The sequence below is a fragment of the Nuphar pumila genome, chromosome 13 (genome assembly GCF_984573655.1).
Source record: "Nuphar pumila chromosome 13, dmNupPumi1.hap1.1, whole genome shotgun sequence".
NCBI classification, from domain to species: domain Eukaryota; kingdom Viridiplantae; phylum Streptophyta; class Magnoliopsida; order Nymphaeales; family Nymphaeaceae; genus Nuphar; species Nuphar pumila.
Genome location: NC_143261.1, coordinates 17,101,189 through 17,119,894, shown reverse-complemented (window position 1 = coordinate 17,119,894; position 18,706 = coordinate 17,101,189). Strand labels below are relative to the sequence as shown.

The window sequence follows — 18,706 nt, the reverse complement described above, 5'->3', positions numbered from 1 at the left end:
AATGCAAGGAGATGTAGTAGTTATAGAAGTTGCAATTGGTGATTAGTCAAACAAATCACAAATTATTGGCCACCAGTTAAAGAGTCGAGGAGGAGATTGGTTAATGTTTTAGCTCTTGTTAGACCCGGCTCCGGCTTGGTTCTGAATGCATTCATTTACTCAATTCTGACCTAGCCAGAATCGTTATGAACCCAACCCAGGTTCAGCTGTATATTATTAAGATCTGAAATATGGGGCAGATCTAGTTTGAAACAGGGCCAGAGCTCTAACCATTTTGTTTCCCTACTTAGAAGTCACTTGTATCTTATACGTGTTTGACCTATCTTACTAGATTTAGTGTTACCAAGTCCAGATTGATGAAGATCTGAATCCATTATGCTAATATCTAGGCCAGATCCATATCCGGATCCACATGTAATGCCAATGCAAATCCAACTTCAAAAGGTGGACAGACTTGGACTTCTTGGCACAATTGTTCTACCTAAGCCCTACTTCTCATCCTACTCTAGTTTCTCGTCGGAAGGAATATCGTACGGTGGAGAAGAAACCAGATCCATTTATGGCCGATCTTGATTTTTGACCCCCGAGATGCATGTCAATGAGCCGGGTATGACCTGACATGAACTCGGATTCGATCTTATAGGATCCTGGTTCGGGTTAAACAAAACGAGTCTGATATGTAGTGAGGTTAGTCTACGGACCCACAATTAGTTTATAAGCTAACCCAGATCCGAGATCCAACCTCACATCCAAATAGGACTCCGCATCAACGATATAAATACTTAAAAGACTGCATGTTTTACCAGGTACGGTTCTTAATATCCAAGTCCGGACACGTACCCGGTACCGTCTAGGCCAGGTTTGGGACCCGGTACATTGCATTACCGAATCGGGTTACGAACTCTCCGGATCGGATTTAGGTCCGATCCGTTTACAGTACTAGGGACGAGCCCGGCCACGTACCTAACTCTGGTGGACCAAAGTTGCGTAATGGCGATGAGTCATCACAGCCGCATGTCTACCGTTTCCAAGAAGAGACCAAATAAGGACAAAAAAGTCATTTCATTTTCCTTGACAGCTGTCAAGAAACTTGTGGATACCGTTTCTCCGCCCTCAACAACTCCAGAAAAAACAAAATTTTAGAAAAGAAAAAGAAAAAGAAAACTAGCCATAAAATTAAACGAAAAGAGCCGAAGGAATATTCCTTCGCTCGCCTTCGTTTGCTTTTTCGGGCGCTTAGATTATTATTATTTTTTAAATCCCGTGGGCTTTCGCTGACGTGGCAAAAAGTGCAGAAAGTTTGCCCCCGCCCCCTCGCCCTTTTGATCCAAACCTCCTGGCTGCGATTCTCCCTCCCATCTCTGGTGTCAACGGGTCGGGTTTAGTCCAAACTCAGGTGAAACCAGATCTGAGCTTTACTTTTGGATATGGTATCGAGTTCAGACCCGATTTTAATCAAACTCACTATAAGAGAAACCACATCCAGACCCGATAGAAACTACATGAACCAGACGCACATCATACCTTGTAAAATAATATTTTTTATTATTTTTACATTGAAAAATTATGGGTCTTAATCAGAACTCGGGTTGGGCCCAGATCTGATATAAAATTTCACAGACTATACCCAGCTCTATGTATTAATCAGACCCTTCGAGTCTGAACCCAAGTCTGAACCAGGTCTTCATATTTATCACCATACCCGGACCTTATAAGGTTTGGTATTGGTTGGGTCCAAGTAAACTCAACCATATGACACCCCTATTTCTCTCCCTCCCCCTCCCCCCACCACTGGATATTTCCTTCTCCATGGCAGCTCCCTTGGATCCAACTAAATGAGAGCTGTGTATCACTGAATTAAAGACCAGTAAAGATCAGGTGCGAAATCATTGCACACTTTCGTTATGTTGCTGATCACCAACCGTCTGTTGTTAAGCCCTAAAGCTGACAGACTGTCATAAAGATAGAGAGGGTGATAAAGTGCAACAACACGCTAAAAGTTAAAAGTGTACAATAACATTTCATCTTATCTTCTATCATCTCTGACCAAGTGACACGTAACTTTTATTCGGATTGTATCTCAGAAATGAAAGGTGATCTGGTGCAGCAGCACACTAAAAGTGTACAGCCATATTATATCTCGTTGCAGCATGAGATGGTAAGGAGTCAAAATCAACCAAAAGGTGATCGAGGTACAGTAGCAATTCAATGCATCTAATGATGGATTTGGATATGGACTTGATGTACTGAGCGGATCAGATCCGAAGAAGGTAACAGATGGATCCGAGTACTAGAGGAGATCCAACCCGTTTGACCGGTCTGTCGTTTGTTTCTCTCTAATTTCTACTCCCTTGTCTTCCGGTGGTCTCTCACGTCGTTTGCGCCCACAAAATAACGGGTGCTGGGATTGGCCGAAGGCGGTATCGAAGAGGGGGCGCCACGTGTCGATGCCCTTCTCGAACGGCAGCCACAAGATGGGCTGAATTCTCTCAAAAGACGAAAAAAAGGGTCTGTCGACGTGGCGCACTCCTTTCTCATCCGCATCTATCCCTCCCTCTCTCTCTCTCTCCTTCAGCAGCAAAAGCCTCATTCTCGCTTCTTCTTCTCTTTGCCTTCCAAGCTCTCTCTTTTCCACCCGTTTTCCTCTTATCCGGTGATGCTCTTTTTCCGGCGATCGGAGACGTGAATAGTCTTTTCCTGACGTTTTCCGCAGCGTCTGAAGCTGTTTCTCGTTGCACAGCCCGTTTGAGGTACTGTTCTTTCTCTCCTTAACTGGTACAGTCCCTCTCTCGAGCATTTATTTCCCCCGAGGAAAAATTTTCCGCGGAAAATCTGTAGCTTTTTTTGTGGTTTTGGTTCTGGGAACTTCGGAGGTGTCATCCGGGAGATCCCTAGGCCTGGAGCTTTGGCTTTTCTTTAATGATCGTCTGAGGTGGTTTATTCGCTGGATCGTTTTTTCCTGTGGATCGGAGGTATTATTCAGTTTGATTTAGTGCGATTTTGGTGGAGATTTTGCTGATTGTTTGGGTGTTTGTGAATCTTTTTGAGTTTGTGCCTTCTTTCTGGTGAAAGGAGGTGTTTTGCAGAGATTTTGCTCGTTTGAGAACTTAGTTATTGGGATTCTTTAGCGGTTTTGTGCGCTTTTGGCTTTTTTTTTTCGCTGCATGTAGTTTGAAATTTTTACGGAGGGGCATTTTTTTTGTGGAATCTGTGGCTCAGAACTTGCATTCTGGTGGATTACTTGGGGTTATTTATCTTTTTATTGTTTTTTTTTTTTGCTGCATGTAGTTTGAAATTTTTTATGGAGGTGTGTTTGTGGGGAATCTGTGGCTCAGACGTTTCTTTCCGGTGGATTACAAGTGATTCTAGATGAACATTGTGATTTTCAGCGAGAATTTACCACTTTTATTTCGCCTCTTTTTTTGGGGGTTCTTTGTTTTTGTTGAGTTGTTTGCTGAAGAAAAAGAAAAATAACGGTTCTTCTGTACAGGTTGTCATTACTGTGGCATTCTTGTGATCCGATTGTTGCAAGAAGGAAAAGTGCTGCAGAACTGGTGTTTGATTCACAGATATTGCCCGTGTTCCTCATTCTTGATTTTGAAGCTTTACCGAATGGCTTGAGTGGAAGTTGGTTCTGAGCATAGGGATTTTAGCGAAATCAGAAGAAGTGGAGATCTGACCAGATATTCAGTTGAAACTGAGAAATTTTATTTTGTGTGGTGGTTGTCTTCTAATGGTCCATTCTGGAGGAAAATCAATCTATGCAAGGTTTGAATTTGGCTACTGAGGCCTGTATTGAAAGTTTTCGCCTGGAGATATGGCTGTGGAGTTGATATCCGGGTTGATGTTCTGATGGTGAATTTTTTATACTGCGATTTACATTTTTAAGTAGAAGAAGGATCAACGAGTTCGGTAGTTTGGAGCTTTGTGAAAGAGATTAAGGTTTGGGTCTGCAACAATGGGAATCCAGGAGGTATGCACTCCTTGTCCTTTACCATTTGTATGCTGCTCATTGATTTTTTGTGTTTTAAAGAATATAAGTTGTGAAACAATTGGATGTTGAGGCTTTTGTTGAAATTTCAAATCGTCGAGACAAAGGAGTAATATGGCCCTTGAGTCATTGAGTCCCAAAACTTGGTTCATCCAATGGCTGAAATGTTTTGAGCTCATGGGGATTCATCTGTTACTGGCCTAACTCGTTCTGTCTCAGTGAGTGGTCTCAGATCGCTCTGTCAAGTTGGCCAGCACGCCATAAACTGGCAGAATGCCTGGTCTTTTTGGTTTGCCTGAGACCTGAAGGAGAGCATACGATTGATCCAAATTGAAGTTGGTAGTCTATCTTGAACGGGGATCAGACCAGCGGTTTTGGTTGAATAGATGCTAGGAATTATGTGTATGGGATTCGATCGCAACTTCATGTCTTAATGCAGGGCAAAAGTTTTGGCATATGCTCAGTATCAAGTGGCATCCCTAGCAAATGTGTATTTTCTGAAGTTAGCGTGCCACCATCGACGAATGTGGTTCAGTCAACGGAGCTCTATTCGTCAGGGGATGACCAGATACCTAAGGTACGTGTCATTGCAATTTTCTGATGATGAACTCTTTGCTGTTTCATCATCAAGCTGCTCCACCTAGGAGTCTTCTTTTTATATGAGTCTCTATCATTTGAATGGTCAGGTGAGAAAGCCTTACACAATAACTAAACAACGCGAGAGATGGACAGAGGATGAGCATAATAAGTTCGTAGAGGCTTTAAAGTTGTATGGTCGGGCTTGGCGAAAAATAGAAGGTACTTTCTCAGACTTTTGGCTGTTGTGGTTTTCTTGTGCATTTTTAAATAGAAAGATACAATTGCAGAGCACATCGGAACAAAGACAGCTGTTCAAATTCGAAGCCATGCTCAGAAATTCTTCACTAAGGTCTAATGCCCTAACAGTTATTATCTGCTTCATAGTACCGTGACATGTACATGGATGATCTTCTTGATCCTTTCCAAACTAGGTCTAAGATTTGATGAAAATGAACAAGAAGGGGTCCCTGTGCTGTGTTTGTGATTTTTGTGAGTAAACATCATTGTATTAGACTGTTCTCAAGTCATATTCTCTCCACGACTATAGGTGGTTCGAGAAACAGCAAGTAACGGAGCAGGCTCTTCCAATGGTGTAGAGATTCCCCCTCCCCGCCCAAAAAGAAAGCCAGCACACCCATATCCTCGTAAATTGACAAATACATGCAAGAAGGAGACACCAGTTTTCCAACCAGAGAACAGGTCTCCATCAGTTCCGTCAGCCATGGGGTCAAGTGCAATGGTTTCATCGGTCACCCAACAAGAAAACAGGTCTCCACCATCAGTGTCTGCAACTGGTTTTGACCTAATTGAACCTAACCAAGTGAATTGTCAGTCACCTGTTTCATCTGTTGATGGTTCAAACCCGCAATGCTCGGGACTTTCTGAACAAGACACTGGCTTTCCTTCACCATCTTCATCGTCTGCCAATTTTAGTCCTTTGGGGCTATCTGTTTCTGGAGAAAACAGCATATCTTCTTCACTAGCCTTCAAATCTAATGGATCATGCTGGCAGGATCAACCTTCCACGGTAGTTATCACATGTTTGTTTATCTTATCCTTTCTTGTTCAACTTGTGGTCATATTTTAACCTGATAAAAAAAAATTCTTTTCCTCTGGTTCAGAATTTCCAGAATGTGGATTCAAGCACTTCTAATGCAAGAGAGAGGCTGCACTCAGAAGAAATTGATTACGGCTGTTCTAGCAAAGATTTGTCAGGGGAAACTGCTACAATGAGTCTTAAGCTTTTTGGCAGGACAGTCTTGGTTACTGATTGTAATCGGCCATCTGCTACTGCTGTCACACCAAGCACGACAGAAAACTGGAAATCATCGTTTCCTTTTCCTGAGAAAGAAGATTCTTCAGAGAATTTGGCAAAGGATGAGAATGACTCAGTCCAGATGGAAACCCTTTTCAGTTGCCTGCCTCAAGCTCCCCTGGAAATATCATCACTGCCTGATGCTTTGAAAGATTCTTTGTGCAAAAGCGCTTGGAATTTATGCCCTTCTGCCGTTCCACCAATGCTTTACTGCTTGCAATATCCACAAAAGGATTTGAATCTTGATGGAATGGCTATTCCACCATGGTGGGCTATATATAGAAATATGCCCTTCTTTGTGCCTACTCAAAATGATCCCAGCAATCCAAACAATACAGGAATGGAGTGTAGAACTGGAGGTGATGCTACCCTTAATTTAAGCAGCGACTCCTGTTATTTGGCAATGCATGTTGAGGATGATAAGGACAGAGGTTCTCCAACAGGGTCCGAGACTGTGTCATTTAGCGAAAATGGTGCCGCAGAGAAGGACCGTTTCAATTTTACTGGGGATGGGAGAGTTAAGGACTGCAGAAATTCGGGTTTGTTTAATAGAAGGGCAGCTCTAAGAAGTAGCGGAAAGGGGTTTGTGCCATACAGAAGATGCATGTCAGATACAAACAGCGAACAAATGCAATCTCTGGCCTTGGATAACAATAGGGAAGAGAAAAGAATCAGATTGTGCTTGTAGCAAGGTCATTCTTGTCCCTCTGGTTCCCATATCTGCAGTGAAGCTAATTTTGTTACAAGCAGGGGCAGCGATTAGTGGGACGCATGAGTAGAGAATTCTACTTGACAAACTAACTGGTCAATCACATTCTTCTAAATGGAAGGGATTGATGACCTGTTGAGCCATTGGCTGCTTCAGTTGGAGGCAATTATGTTCTTTTTCTACTGTTGCTGCTGCTCTGCCATTGACTACCTGTGTTCAAAGTCTTTAATTTAGTAATTCATTGTAATTTTCTTGATGTTATTCACATATGCTTTTGCCCTCGGCCTAGCTATGTAATGTTGTAATCATCCATCCTCTTGTCATATATTTTAATATTTCAAATTTGAGGAACGAATCATGCCTTTGTGTGTAACCTTGTAATTACTGCTCTCTCTCTCTCTCTCTCGAAGAAAAGCGAACAGCTCCAATGGCCAAAGGCCTTAATAAGAGGTGTCAATTTTCTTTCATATTCAATCTCTTCTTCCTTGCTTTCCATGCAAGTTTGTATCTTATGATATTTTTTGAAGCATCAGGATTCGGTTTTACATTGGCGTTGAAATAGCGCTTGTGGGCTCTTCTGGACTGACCTATACTAAACCATGAGCCCCAAGATCTCACTCCCTGACTAGTTTTGGTCCCTCGGCAGGAAGGTGGTTGGTTGTTATTTGGTGGACCACTAGTTGTTGTGTCTGGAAAGGGGAACCATTGGTCCTAAAGTACTGTTAATGCGGACACTGCAGATTTTTTGTGAGCCAGTGGGAATGAAAAGCATGTGAGAACTAACTTCCAAAACCTAAAAAGAAAGTCAGGTGCCCTACCCCCTTGCCAGCTCAGGCATGTTTCCACTTGGAAAGTTATTTTGTCCGGGATTGCAGGGAGGTGGGGTATCTGAGAAATGTTCCATAAATCAGGATGAACTGAGTTCCCTGTTTGTCCTGGTAATTTTGGTGCATGCAAGCAGAAGAATGACAGAGTTGGAAATGCATCCAGTCCTATATAGACTATATGCACCCAGGCATGTAAAACGATTAACAAGGAACGTGGGGTCAGGAATTTGTATATTGGGTGCATATCAGATCTGAGGAATTCAACCTCATCCTAGAAGTAGTCCTTAACCTTATTCTTTTGACGATGAAGGAACCCTCACCAAGAACCGAGTCACTTAATGGGCCCGCCTCCCTACAAGGTAAAACTTCGGATCGAGAACACGACCACCCAGCTTTATGTGTCCCAATCATGATAAAGCAACAAAAGCCCCCATGTGCCAGCGGAATTCAATCTTGGACCTTCAAGCTTGATACAGGACCCCGCTGACCACATGGGTAACCACCGCGGCCGAGAAAGTCTTTCTTAACTTGTGGAGTAGACCATTGCTATTCCTTAGTTGAGCGGTTTGTTTTCCACAGATGCTCCATTTGCATACTTGATTCCACATTCAAGGTCAATTGATTCCACATTCAAGGTCAATTCTACGATTCCAAGCTGGATAGAAATACTGTGTTTGATGAGAGAGAGAGAGAGAGAGAGAGACGAAAGAGGATCAACATTATCACTCATGAAGATCAACAAAATGTTGAACCCATGAACCGAACAAAATAGAAAACAAAGCTAAAATATAGAAAAACAAAAGCTAAAGAAAAAGAAACTACAGTCAGCTGGAAATAAACAACAAAGCCAAGCTCAACCAGGATCCTCTGGATTAGAAGAAACCACCGATGAGTGAACGTTGTTCAGACGGAAGGAGAGGTCTCTAAGATGCATACGTAGAATCGCATATACATCAACCAGGATTTTATGGACAAGATTATTAACAATGATCCGAATTTGACAGAAAGTAGCATCATTGCGTGCCATCCAAACAAACCACCAAGTAGTAAGCAACCATGTCTTCCAGATCAGTCTCCACCACTTGCATCGTCTAATTTCTCCCTCTTCAGGACAGAGATTCACGAATCTGAGAATATTTTCCGATCCGTGTTTTCAAAAATTCTGAAATTGGTATCGGCTCTACGCGAAATCGAATCCTTGCATATGAAATCTGAGGCGTTCAAGTACACCCTTGCCCTTGTCAAGAAGGGGTTGCATAAATGGGCTTGTTCAATGAAGAAGTTGGATCTTGAGGTCGAGGGTGTTCCATATGATGTGCCCTCTTGTGAATTCCAATGTGGGGGTATGCATCTCTAGCAATGGGTTGCACTATGTCTCCCATGGTCCCACCAGCAGGAAAGGCTTTGCTGAGGTGGGGGAGACGTGGACTGTCCTGCTTTCCTGTTCAAGACTTTGTTCGGTTCTTTCCTGATACGCTTCCCGTGCTGTGGTTTGATCGTTGCCAACCAACTTGGTTCACACTTACTTGCATATACCATGTCAGCCATAATGCCCCATTTGGACACTTTCACACGTTGGCATGTGTGCAGAGGTGGGGCCACTGTCACCAGAGCTCTCCCCAGCGTGTGGTGGTGTCCACATACACCAACAAAGCATTTTGTGGCTGAGTGAGACGTTTCCATCACATGGGTGGGCCCCAGAATGCGAGGTGCCACCTATGCCACACAAGTGGCCAGCCTTATTTTTCTTTTCTTTTCTTTTTTTTAATGACGAAGAAAAACCCTCACCGAGAACCGGATCACTTAATGGGCCAGCCACCCTGCCCTAATATTGAGACAAAAGGGATTAGGGGACCAAAAGTAAAATGATAGGCAGTAAGTGTGTGTTTGATTGCTCGGATCTCAGATTCGAGGAATTCGTTTTGAGTTAGGACTTCCAGGTATTCAAACACTGAATCTCAGATCATTTGATCTATCTCAAAAGAAAGATTTGAGGTTCTTGTTTTGGTTGAAATCTCGATATTTATACACCTAGGAGAAAAAGGTTGTTAGGGTTAGAGATACTTGTTGTATCTTTAATAAATGAATGTCAAGACCAGATCGTTGGGACATTTAACTGCACCATAAAACTCGGGGCTGAGACCGAGTGCTTCAAAGACTGCATCTTGGATTTGGGCCGATGCGGGTTTCTGGATGTACCGTTGGAGAATTGGTAATTTGGTTTAGTTTCATGTCTGCAGTAAATTGAGGAGTAAACTGTAATTAGCAGTTAAAAAAAATGAAAATTGTGATTTTTCATTTTAAACTATTTTATGATGAGGAACCTTCTTAAAGACATGGTCACTTAATGAGCCCGGCCCCTACAAAGTAAAACATGGGGTAGTCCATCAATTCCTATGCCTTATGAGGATTGACTGGTGAAAGTGATGAGGTGAATTAACCCCACAGGGGCGAACCATTTCCCTTCTTGATATGAAAGTTATTGCGAAATCTTAATTGTTGTGTCAGGAGTGGAGCAAAAGATTTGGGTCTTTAAGGATTCATTGGGATCTATTTTATAGTTTGAATTTTATCATTTGGATATGTTAGAATTTGAATCATTTTTGTGTTTTGATTCATTTGTAACGAATGTTGGATTTATTCATTAAAGCCAAATTCCAGATATTTTTAGATTATGATAAGTTTTATCTTTTAAAAGAGTTATCAGGGTAGGAAACTTACTGGGATTAGAATTAGGAAAACTCATTTAGTTATAGACGAGGGATCTCCGTAGATGGATAGTAGAGTTTATTAGAATATGAAATTCAGTTTTTTTTTTTTTTTTTTTCAGTTGTTCTTTTGTATTTTCTAATTATTTTTCATTTTTTTTAGATAATCATAGTTTAGTAGATTTTAATGGAAATTGAGCCCTTCAATTTGCATCATTGTACCACTTAAATATCCCAGACAACATGATCGAGGTTGGATTGGGCATGCGGCTTGTCTCATATCCAACCCTCACTCTTGCATCTCCAAAACCTTACAGAAATCTAAGATTTATGGACCGATGGTGATGGTGATGGGTCGGACTAGAGATCATAAATCCGATGGTGCAATCAAATACACCCTTAGTTGCTATAATTCAAGGTCATATATATATATATATATATATATATATGTGTGTGTGTGTGTGTGTGTGTGTGTGTGTGTCCACAAAGCATGATCCAAAACATGAATTCCTATCAAATAGCATGTGCTAAATACATCCATAAGTTCTAATTGAGAAGATGCAACATAAAACTATGATTTCTAGTAGGTGGCATTAAGTGATCTGAAAGCATCATTATACTCTCTTATATATATAGGGAATGAAAACCTTCCCAATGAAAACCCTCCCAAGTCTCCCCAATAGAATTGTTTTGGTGTGTTTTTCAAAAATTCAGCACGATTGATTTACTATAAATCAATACTTAGATCATGAATTTTGGATAGAAAAAATGATATTTGAAACTTCAAAAATTTAAGAAAATTGTAGGTTGTTGATTTTGAAACTTATAAAAACCTATCCAAGCATATAGATCGCATCTGTATGATCAGAATTTTGAAAAAAAATACCAAAAATCCATTAAATCCATTAGAAAGGTTTGAGAGGGTTTTTCCATTGGGGGAGTTTTCATTTCCTTATATATATATATATATATATATATATATATATATATATATATATATATATATATATATATATATATATATATGTTGACTATGACATTTGCTAAGTTTGGAAAAGAGATTGCTGTGCCATCTACGTGCATAAGGCATTAGGCTCAATGACAATGACAATAATGATGACACTGATGGTAGTGGTTTGTTCTCTGGAACCCTCATCAAAATGTTATTTGCCCACTGCAAGTACAATAATTCCTGCTTTTGTTTGGCCACTGCAAGTACAATAATTCTTTTTTTTTAGCTGCATCTTTTCACCCCACCTCTGTGGTGGCTCTTTTATTGTATAGGATGATACTTGCCCTTGCATAGAATGGCAAGATAGGTGAAAGTTGGGTAGGCAGTAGGACTGGTAAAGGAGCTGAACCAACGGAATAGAGGGTGTTCAAGCTTGGTTTGTTTCTTATGTCAAGCCTAGCTTGAAGTTATGAAAAGTCTGATCTAAACAAGCTGAGCACGAGCAAGCTCATTTACAAAAAGATATATTTTTTAGAAGTTAAAAACAATAGAATTGAGCCCTAAACCTACTAAGCCAAGCTCAAACTAGCTCATTTACAAAATAAATAACTGTTTATTTTACCTGTTTTACCTGCCAGCCACCTTTGAATACAAACTTCTCTCTGCCCCAACTGTCCCTCATCCATTCCTCTCCGTCCTGTCTGCCCCTCATCCATTCCTTGTCCTCTTCCTTTTTCACCAGACCGACGACCCACAATTCTGGCATTTTACCTACTAAACAATGTCTTACTTCTCTCTCTTTATTGTTTATTGTTCTTTTGATACATACATCAGCCAGTGCTTGCAAGACAGGCTGATCAAACGAGGACTACAAGATTATTAAGGAGGATGAAAAAAAAATTAGTCAAGCATATTCTCTGCTTGCTGCATTTTATGTTGAGCACTGCTGGCTTCTTTGCCTCCATGCTCTCACACGCTTTCAACTTTAACTTTTCTCATTTGATGACAAAACCAAATAGCATTTGCTGCACGTTCAGTTATATATTGGTTTGTAGATAAATACATCTCAATAAGTGCAATAGTTGGCTGTGTTTAGAATAAAAATCTTGCAGATGATTTCTTGGAATGTGTTTGTATCGAAGACCAACCATGTCAGGATAGTTTACCAAAATAGATCAAGAAGCTTTCAGTTGAAGATCAATGTCCCACAATTAGTTGTGACTTTTTTCACCCAAAAAATTCATGCATTTTATTTGCAAATTGAAAAAGATGAAGTATTTCTGCATGCCATTAGAAATCTGATGTTTTTATCATGTTTGAATTGTAGTCTATGATGTGTGTTGCTATGGAAGCATCATTTGAGGGGGCCTATCAGATCTGCAGTGGAGTTGTTGCACTACACCTCAGCTTTGGTGGCTTTTTGACATTTTTTAATTGTCAAGCGCACCTTATTAAAATGTGAAATTTTTTAGTAAACAGCCTGGTCTTGTTCAATGCAGCACTTTGCCTAACACTCCTAATTGACTCTCATGAGACCTTGTCAGTAATTGAAAATCTCCTACAAAGGGCAAGTTAAGAAACAAGATTATAGTAAAGCCACCACAAAGTTAAAGAAATTGTTAAGAAACCTTATGGGTCTCACTCATAAATTGTGAAAGATAAATGTATATATCATCTCTTGTAAAATATATTACATAAAATGATCTTGAGATAAGATTCTTATTTACCTCAACTAGAGATTAGTTCTTGGTACAGAGCATATTGCTTCTTAGAAAAGTTCGTTGATTATGGAAAAACCAGTATATGATCATTGTGCATATCTCACCTAGTTCTTTAACCTCCACCAATCATCATCTTCATTGTTTAGAGTCAAACAAGGCTAAGACCTGTATACTCCCTGTTTAAATCCTGTAAAGTGCCAAGTTCTTTCAAGATTTTGTCTCGTCTCTGTAAAAGAGAAAACAAGACTTGGTTGCAAATGGTTTTAGGTTCACAAGAAAGAAAAGAGTTTAGTTCTCATGTCACTTGCACCGTCCCTTTAAGATTGTAAGATTAACACTCATGATGAAAAGCATTGGAAATGGCCTCCAGGGATCACTGGAGGTCACTATACTAGATTGTCTGTGTTACTTTTGTTTGCCACTCCATTAATAAGACAAGATAGTTAGATAGTAGGGTTGGTAAATTTCATGCCTACTGAAAAATGAAGGATTTCATTGAATTTACTCAGGATAAGCATGTCTTATAACTTGTCTTGAAACCTTTAAAACAATTTTCATACTTTCATTGTACCCTAAAAGTTTTTTTCATATGGTGCATGATTTATTCAAAACAAGCCAAAGAATATAGTAAATTACTTTCTTTTATACAAAAATAAAACAGCAAGATAAAGCTATTACTAAAAAGCAAAAGAATATTTCAATAATGGCGAAACCCCATTTATCTAGCCTTCTTCACACGACCTCATAAAACACTAATACATAGAGATTAGTTGTTTATTTCTCCACCTACACCATTTAAGTTAGGTCCAAAAAAACAACAACAATTCACATTTTCCTCCTTCCCTTGCCTCCATCTCGCTACCAACTTCACAAAATCGGTTGCTTAAACAGTACATTAATATAGTGTTGTTAAATGGTCTCTATTTCCAAGCCCTTCGCCATAGACTCCACGTGTCTTCGAGCATGTGAAGCTCGCACAACCTGCGATAGGACACGAGAAGTTTGCATGATCAACACACCAGAAATGAGCATATTGCAGCAGGATATTGTTTAGTAGGTAAAATGCCAGAATTGTGGGTCGCCGGTCTGGTGAGAAAGGAAGAGGACGAGGAATGAACGAGGGACAGAGAGGAAGAAGAGGAATGGACGAGGGACAATTGGGTCAGAGGAGAGTTTGTGTTCAGAGGTCGCCGGCAGGTAAAACAGGTTGCCCTCGAGCACAGGCCTTTTGTTGTTCGCCGGCTGGGAGAGAATGGAAGAGGAGGAAGGGAGGAGGGGCAGAACAATGAGGGAGAGGTGGTGGATGAGTTGGGGAGGCATTGGGTGGTGCTCTTGTGTTTGTTTTTTAACTTTTGAGCATTACTTTTTGTTGTTTTTGTACAAAGCAGGATCTCGTCCAAGCAGGATCAATGCTCATTGGATGGCTCATGTGAAACCTGGGTAGAAGCAGCGCATTACTCTCTCTCTCTCTCTCAATATACATATTGAGCCTATACAAGCTAAGCTGAGACAACATTGGTTGTTCAAGCACCAAGCTTCTTGAGCCTATTTTACAAGTTCTTTAAGAGACAAACACGAACAAGCCATGAGTAGCACATGTAGTTTTCCAACCTTAATAGGCAAGAAAGGGGCTTCAAGGGCTTTTTTTTAGTGAAGCCGGGGTTAGGCAGACGGGGGCAGGTTATATGTCCCCCCGGAACACGCACTGTAGCTACAGTGCATGTTCCGGGGTCCCGACTGAGCGTCGCATGGTGCTCAGTTGAGTATATTGTACACCGCCGTACACCTGCTTGCTGGATGTACGGCGATGTATGGTACACCCATACACCCGACTGAGCACCACACAACACTCAGTCGGGACCCCAGAAATGCATTGTAGCTACAGTGCATGTTTCTAGAAGAACAGGCAACACTCTCTCAAGACCCCTCGTTGATAAAACATGAAAACTATTCTAATCATGTGTCAGTCAGGAGGCTTCAAGGGCTTTACCAACTGGAAACCACTCAATGTCCGATCAGTGATAGAGTTTTTTTCTTGATCTAGTAGAAAAATAAAATAAAATAAAACATTCACCTGACCAGTCAACTGTTACAAGAGAGCCAAAGATTGAAAGCCACTGGCGGGGAGGCATCCTTACCTCGGTTGAAGTAAGCAGATATCTTTTGAGGATGCGAAGAGTTGTACAAGGGTTTTTACAGGTACCAAACTGGGTTCGAATTTAGTCTCTGACTCAGTCTGGTTTTTCTCTTGTTTAGAAAAAAAGCATAATAATTATATTCAGGTGCCTGCTTTTAAATTTTATATATTTTTTATTTTTACACGGACAAAACGCTTCACTTGACCTTTGTTTAATCAAACTAAGTGAACTAAAATGCTCTCATTGTCAGTTTATTTGATAAAAAATCCCAGAAAATGACATAAAGTGAGTTCTAAAAAAGAAACCAAAAGTGTCATTTTATACCTCAGTTGGGTATTTGAATTGCATTCACATAAAGTAGGTGGTTGAATGTAAAACTCGAACACTGGGCAGCTTTTTATAAAGAGCTAATAAGTTAAGACAGATGTTTGTAAATTACTCAAAAAATATCTTCTACATTTATTTTCTGAAAAAAAAAAACGTATGCATCGAGACAATTATTAGGATATATCCTAGAGCATTTCTATCAACTCCCATATTTTTTTAGGTCCAGATATTTTAATGGTGTAGCATATTTCTGCTAAGAAGAAAATCAGTGACTTTGGAGCACGTTTGGAAGTGAGAAGCATGTAGAAAAAGGATACAAAATGAAAAATTTGTACAGATTTTTCAATCCTTCCAAATTGTAGACTTTTTCTAAAAAGTATATTTTTTTTATAAAAATATTTTTTCATGAGGATGGAGGAATGTTTCCTACCAAGAGAATTTATTTTTACACTCCTCACCACTCATCTTACCATGTCTCACCACCACAACCACCCACCATCACCATCCATCCCAACACCAACCTCCTCCTCTCTCATTTTTTTACATTTTCCACTCTGTTTTTCTCCTGCTACACAAACAAGCGAAAACTTTTTTTCGTAAAACTTCACGTATCAAAAACTCTCATAGGCAAAACTTTCTTTTCCTATAAGAGTTTTTCTCTCTTTCAAACGTGCCCTTGATGCCATCGATGCCTTTTCGATTATTGATTAGGCTTTTGCTTGTAGTGTCATAAAGAAGTCTAAATAATAAAAATCTTGTATAATTCTCACTGATACAATCTTTCCATTTAAAGCTGGCTAAAAAACACACCATGGGATACTTTAAATCCTTATACAATGACATTTGACTGCAGTCTGCCATAATGCAACAAAAGCTTTTGTTTGTAGCCAAAAAAATATTTCTTCATAAAACATGACTGGGCCAGCAGGATGAACCACTCAAACAAGACAAAAGCTGGTTCAACTGGATGACACAAGGACACGACAAAAAAATAAGGGACACGTTATTTTTGTACAATAATTTACTAGGAATTAGGGTTGGGAAATAAGCCAAGCCGCTCGTGGCTCGGCTCATCTTTGGTTTCTAAAGAGCTCATTTGAAGTCGTACAATAAGCTGCTGAATATGAACATTAGGTGCTCAGTTCCACTGCAAGAAAAATGTTAATTAGCGACGGAAATTTATGAGAGATTTTTTTCATCGCAAATTTGCGACGGATTAGCTAGAGAAAACTAGACATCGCCAAAATTAGAAGTAGCGATAGAATTAGTGACAAAATCTTTCTATTGTGAATCCGTCGCTAATTAGAGATGAATTTTGCGATGAAAAATTTTCATTGCTATTTTTCGATTTAAACTGGCTCATCTAGGGCGCCAAATTTCCCCTCCCTCGCTCTCTCTCTCTCTCTCTGATTACCCCCAACAATAACATTCTCTCTTATCTCTCAAAATTTTCCCTCAAACCCGAAATCATTTGCTTCTCTCATTTTGATCGAGCGAAGATAACCCATTAGCACCCAGTGTAGTGAGAGCAGAGAAGAATTTTATGGAGGGAAAGAGAAAGAGGGTCGCCTTTGTATTGATTGACGGTCTTGGGGATGTCTCCTTGCCCATGCTCGGTTACAAGACCCCGCTTGAAGAGGCATGCACTCCCCCCATTTGGATGCCATCGCCTCTGCTAGGGTCAATGGATTAATGGACCCTGTTGAGCCCGTCTTGGCCTGCAGAAGCGACACTGCCCACCTCTCCCTTCTCGGGTACAACCCAAGAGTTTATTATATAGTAGAGGAGCTTTTGAATCGATAGGTGCTGGTTTGGCGATGTTCCCTAGTGATATTGTATTCAAGGTACCCACTTCTTTTTTCCTATACCTTCTCTGTTTGTTGGCTTTGAGGATTTGTTTGTGGTAGAATGTGAAGAATTTGATATTGGAGGGTTTCTTTTTTTTTCTTGGTGATTTTGTTCATTGAAGTTTATAGATGGTGTTATGAAGAAATTGGATTTTGAGGATTAAGATTTGGTGGTGGAGTCTATGAGTTTTCATGTTACCTTGAACCAAAGGTTCCAAGATAGCATTTTGGCGAGCGAACAGCTGGAGAGGAGGTCCATGAAGGTGAGGGCTTTTCTCTTACTCTTCGATCTGGTTATGTTTCCGTTTTGTTTATTCTCTAGTTTCTGGGAGGTCTCAGGTTCTAGCAATTTGGCTTCTCTGTGCTTAATTTGCTTCGATTAGAGTTAAAGTTAGGGTTTGGGTCCTCTTCTTTTGATTGATCTGGTGTGTTGTTTTCGTTAGTCTTGCCTCTAATAGATTGAGCACATGCTAGCAGAAAGAAAGGAGTTTTTTTTAATGGTAGAATCTCCAACCACGTTGTATTTTTGTTCACAATGGTGAAGCAATATGGTTTTGTCGAGTTTGTTTAGAACTATTTTTGTTGGCATCAATATCTCATCAATCTAGCATTGTCTTATGTTGGAAATTGCCGATTAAGCTACAAAGATTGATGACTACTATTACTAAATTTATGTCCAACTCAGGACAAAAAGATGCCTAAAACTGCCCAATGTTTAGTTGCATTCACAATTCTCCAACAGGCTTATGTTGCACGACAACCCTCTTCAAATCCTTTCATTTCCATTCTAATTGGTGTAAGTAGGCATACTTTGCTTTGTGGCTACTAAAATTATGAGAACAACCTTTGGCATATTTTATTATGCTTATTGTTTATTAATACTTTGAATGCCTTAAATTTTTTTCCTTTTCTTTTCCGTTTTTCTTTTTGTTTCACAGGTTGCGGGTGATGATACTGCTAAAAAAGATGAGAGGGCTTTCATCTTGAAGTTGCTGGGGCCTGACTATATTGAGGTACTATGCTCAGTGTTGCCAAAACATGTTTGGTGTTAGTGCACTTAATTCTTTTTTATGCACATTCTTAGATTGAACTTGATGAAGTACGCTCCCACATATATGTAAGCTTGGTTTTGTTTAAGAACCAAGGTAGTTCTCACTTGTTGAGAACTTGAAGCTGGCACTTCCTGGCAGTGACTTGTAAATTATGATGCTTGCAGTTTAGGAGTCATATGTTTCATTGAAACGGTCACATATGAGATGATTCAATTGTAGCTATGGTGGTTAGTTCAAGCTTCATTTCTATTTTCTTTTTCATGGATATTCTACAGCTAATGAACCATTCTCCTTTGCTAGTCCAATGATTTAGAGGAGAAACTTCTGAATTCCTTAGATAGTATTTTGATAACAATTCTTTTGTTACAAGTTTTAGTTGCTACAAAAATCCGTTGATAAACCAAAGCCATTACATTCTGATTTGAAAGCTTGGATTATTTAAGAAAAGTTGATTGTTGTCGTGCCACCTTAGACATTATAAATTATAGTATTGTTTCAAAAGTGATGCTCTCACTGAAAAAACTCTGAAGCCCAAAGTTG

General features: G+C 39.9%; 1 protein-coding gene across 2 annotated transcripts; it reads left to right on the top strand.

Moving 5' to 3' along the window:
- The first annotated feature begins 2,572 nt into the window (after positions 1–2,572).
- LOC149817942 (uncharacterized) lies at positions 2,573–6,967 on the top strand. Of its 2 annotated transcripts, none has more exons than XM_089984502.1 (7): positions 2,573–2,750; positions 3,491–3,973; positions 4,431–4,568; positions 4,678–4,789; positions 4,858–4,919; positions 5,118–5,597; positions 5,701–6,967. In XM_089984502.1, exons 2-7 carry the CDS (start codon positions 3,959–3,961, stop codon positions 6,571–6,573), a joined length of 1,680 nt encoding a protein of 559 aa, XP_089840628.1. In that variant the 5' UTR covers positions 2,573–2,750; positions 3,491–3,958; the 3' UTR covers positions 6,574–6,967. The 2 variants fall into 2 exon arrangements, with proteins under 2 accessions (XP_089840628.1, XP_089840627.1); XM_089984501.1 differs by having other exon boundaries at positions 2,574–2,750; positions 5,692–6,967.
- The last annotated feature ends 11,739 nt before the right edge of the window (positions 6,968–18,706 follow it).

Excerpts from the sequence above, each read along its gene's own strand:
- LOC149817942 (XM_089984501.1), top strand. Across the intron at positions 4,569-4,677 it reads GGGATGACCAGATACCTAAG|GTGAGAAAGCCTTACACAAT; the intron begins GTACGTGTCATT and ends TTGAATGGTCAG. Across the intron at positions 5,598-5,691 it reads GGCAGGATCAACCTTCCACG|AATTTCCAGAATGTGGATTC; the intron begins GTAGTTATCACA and ends CCTCTGGTTCAG.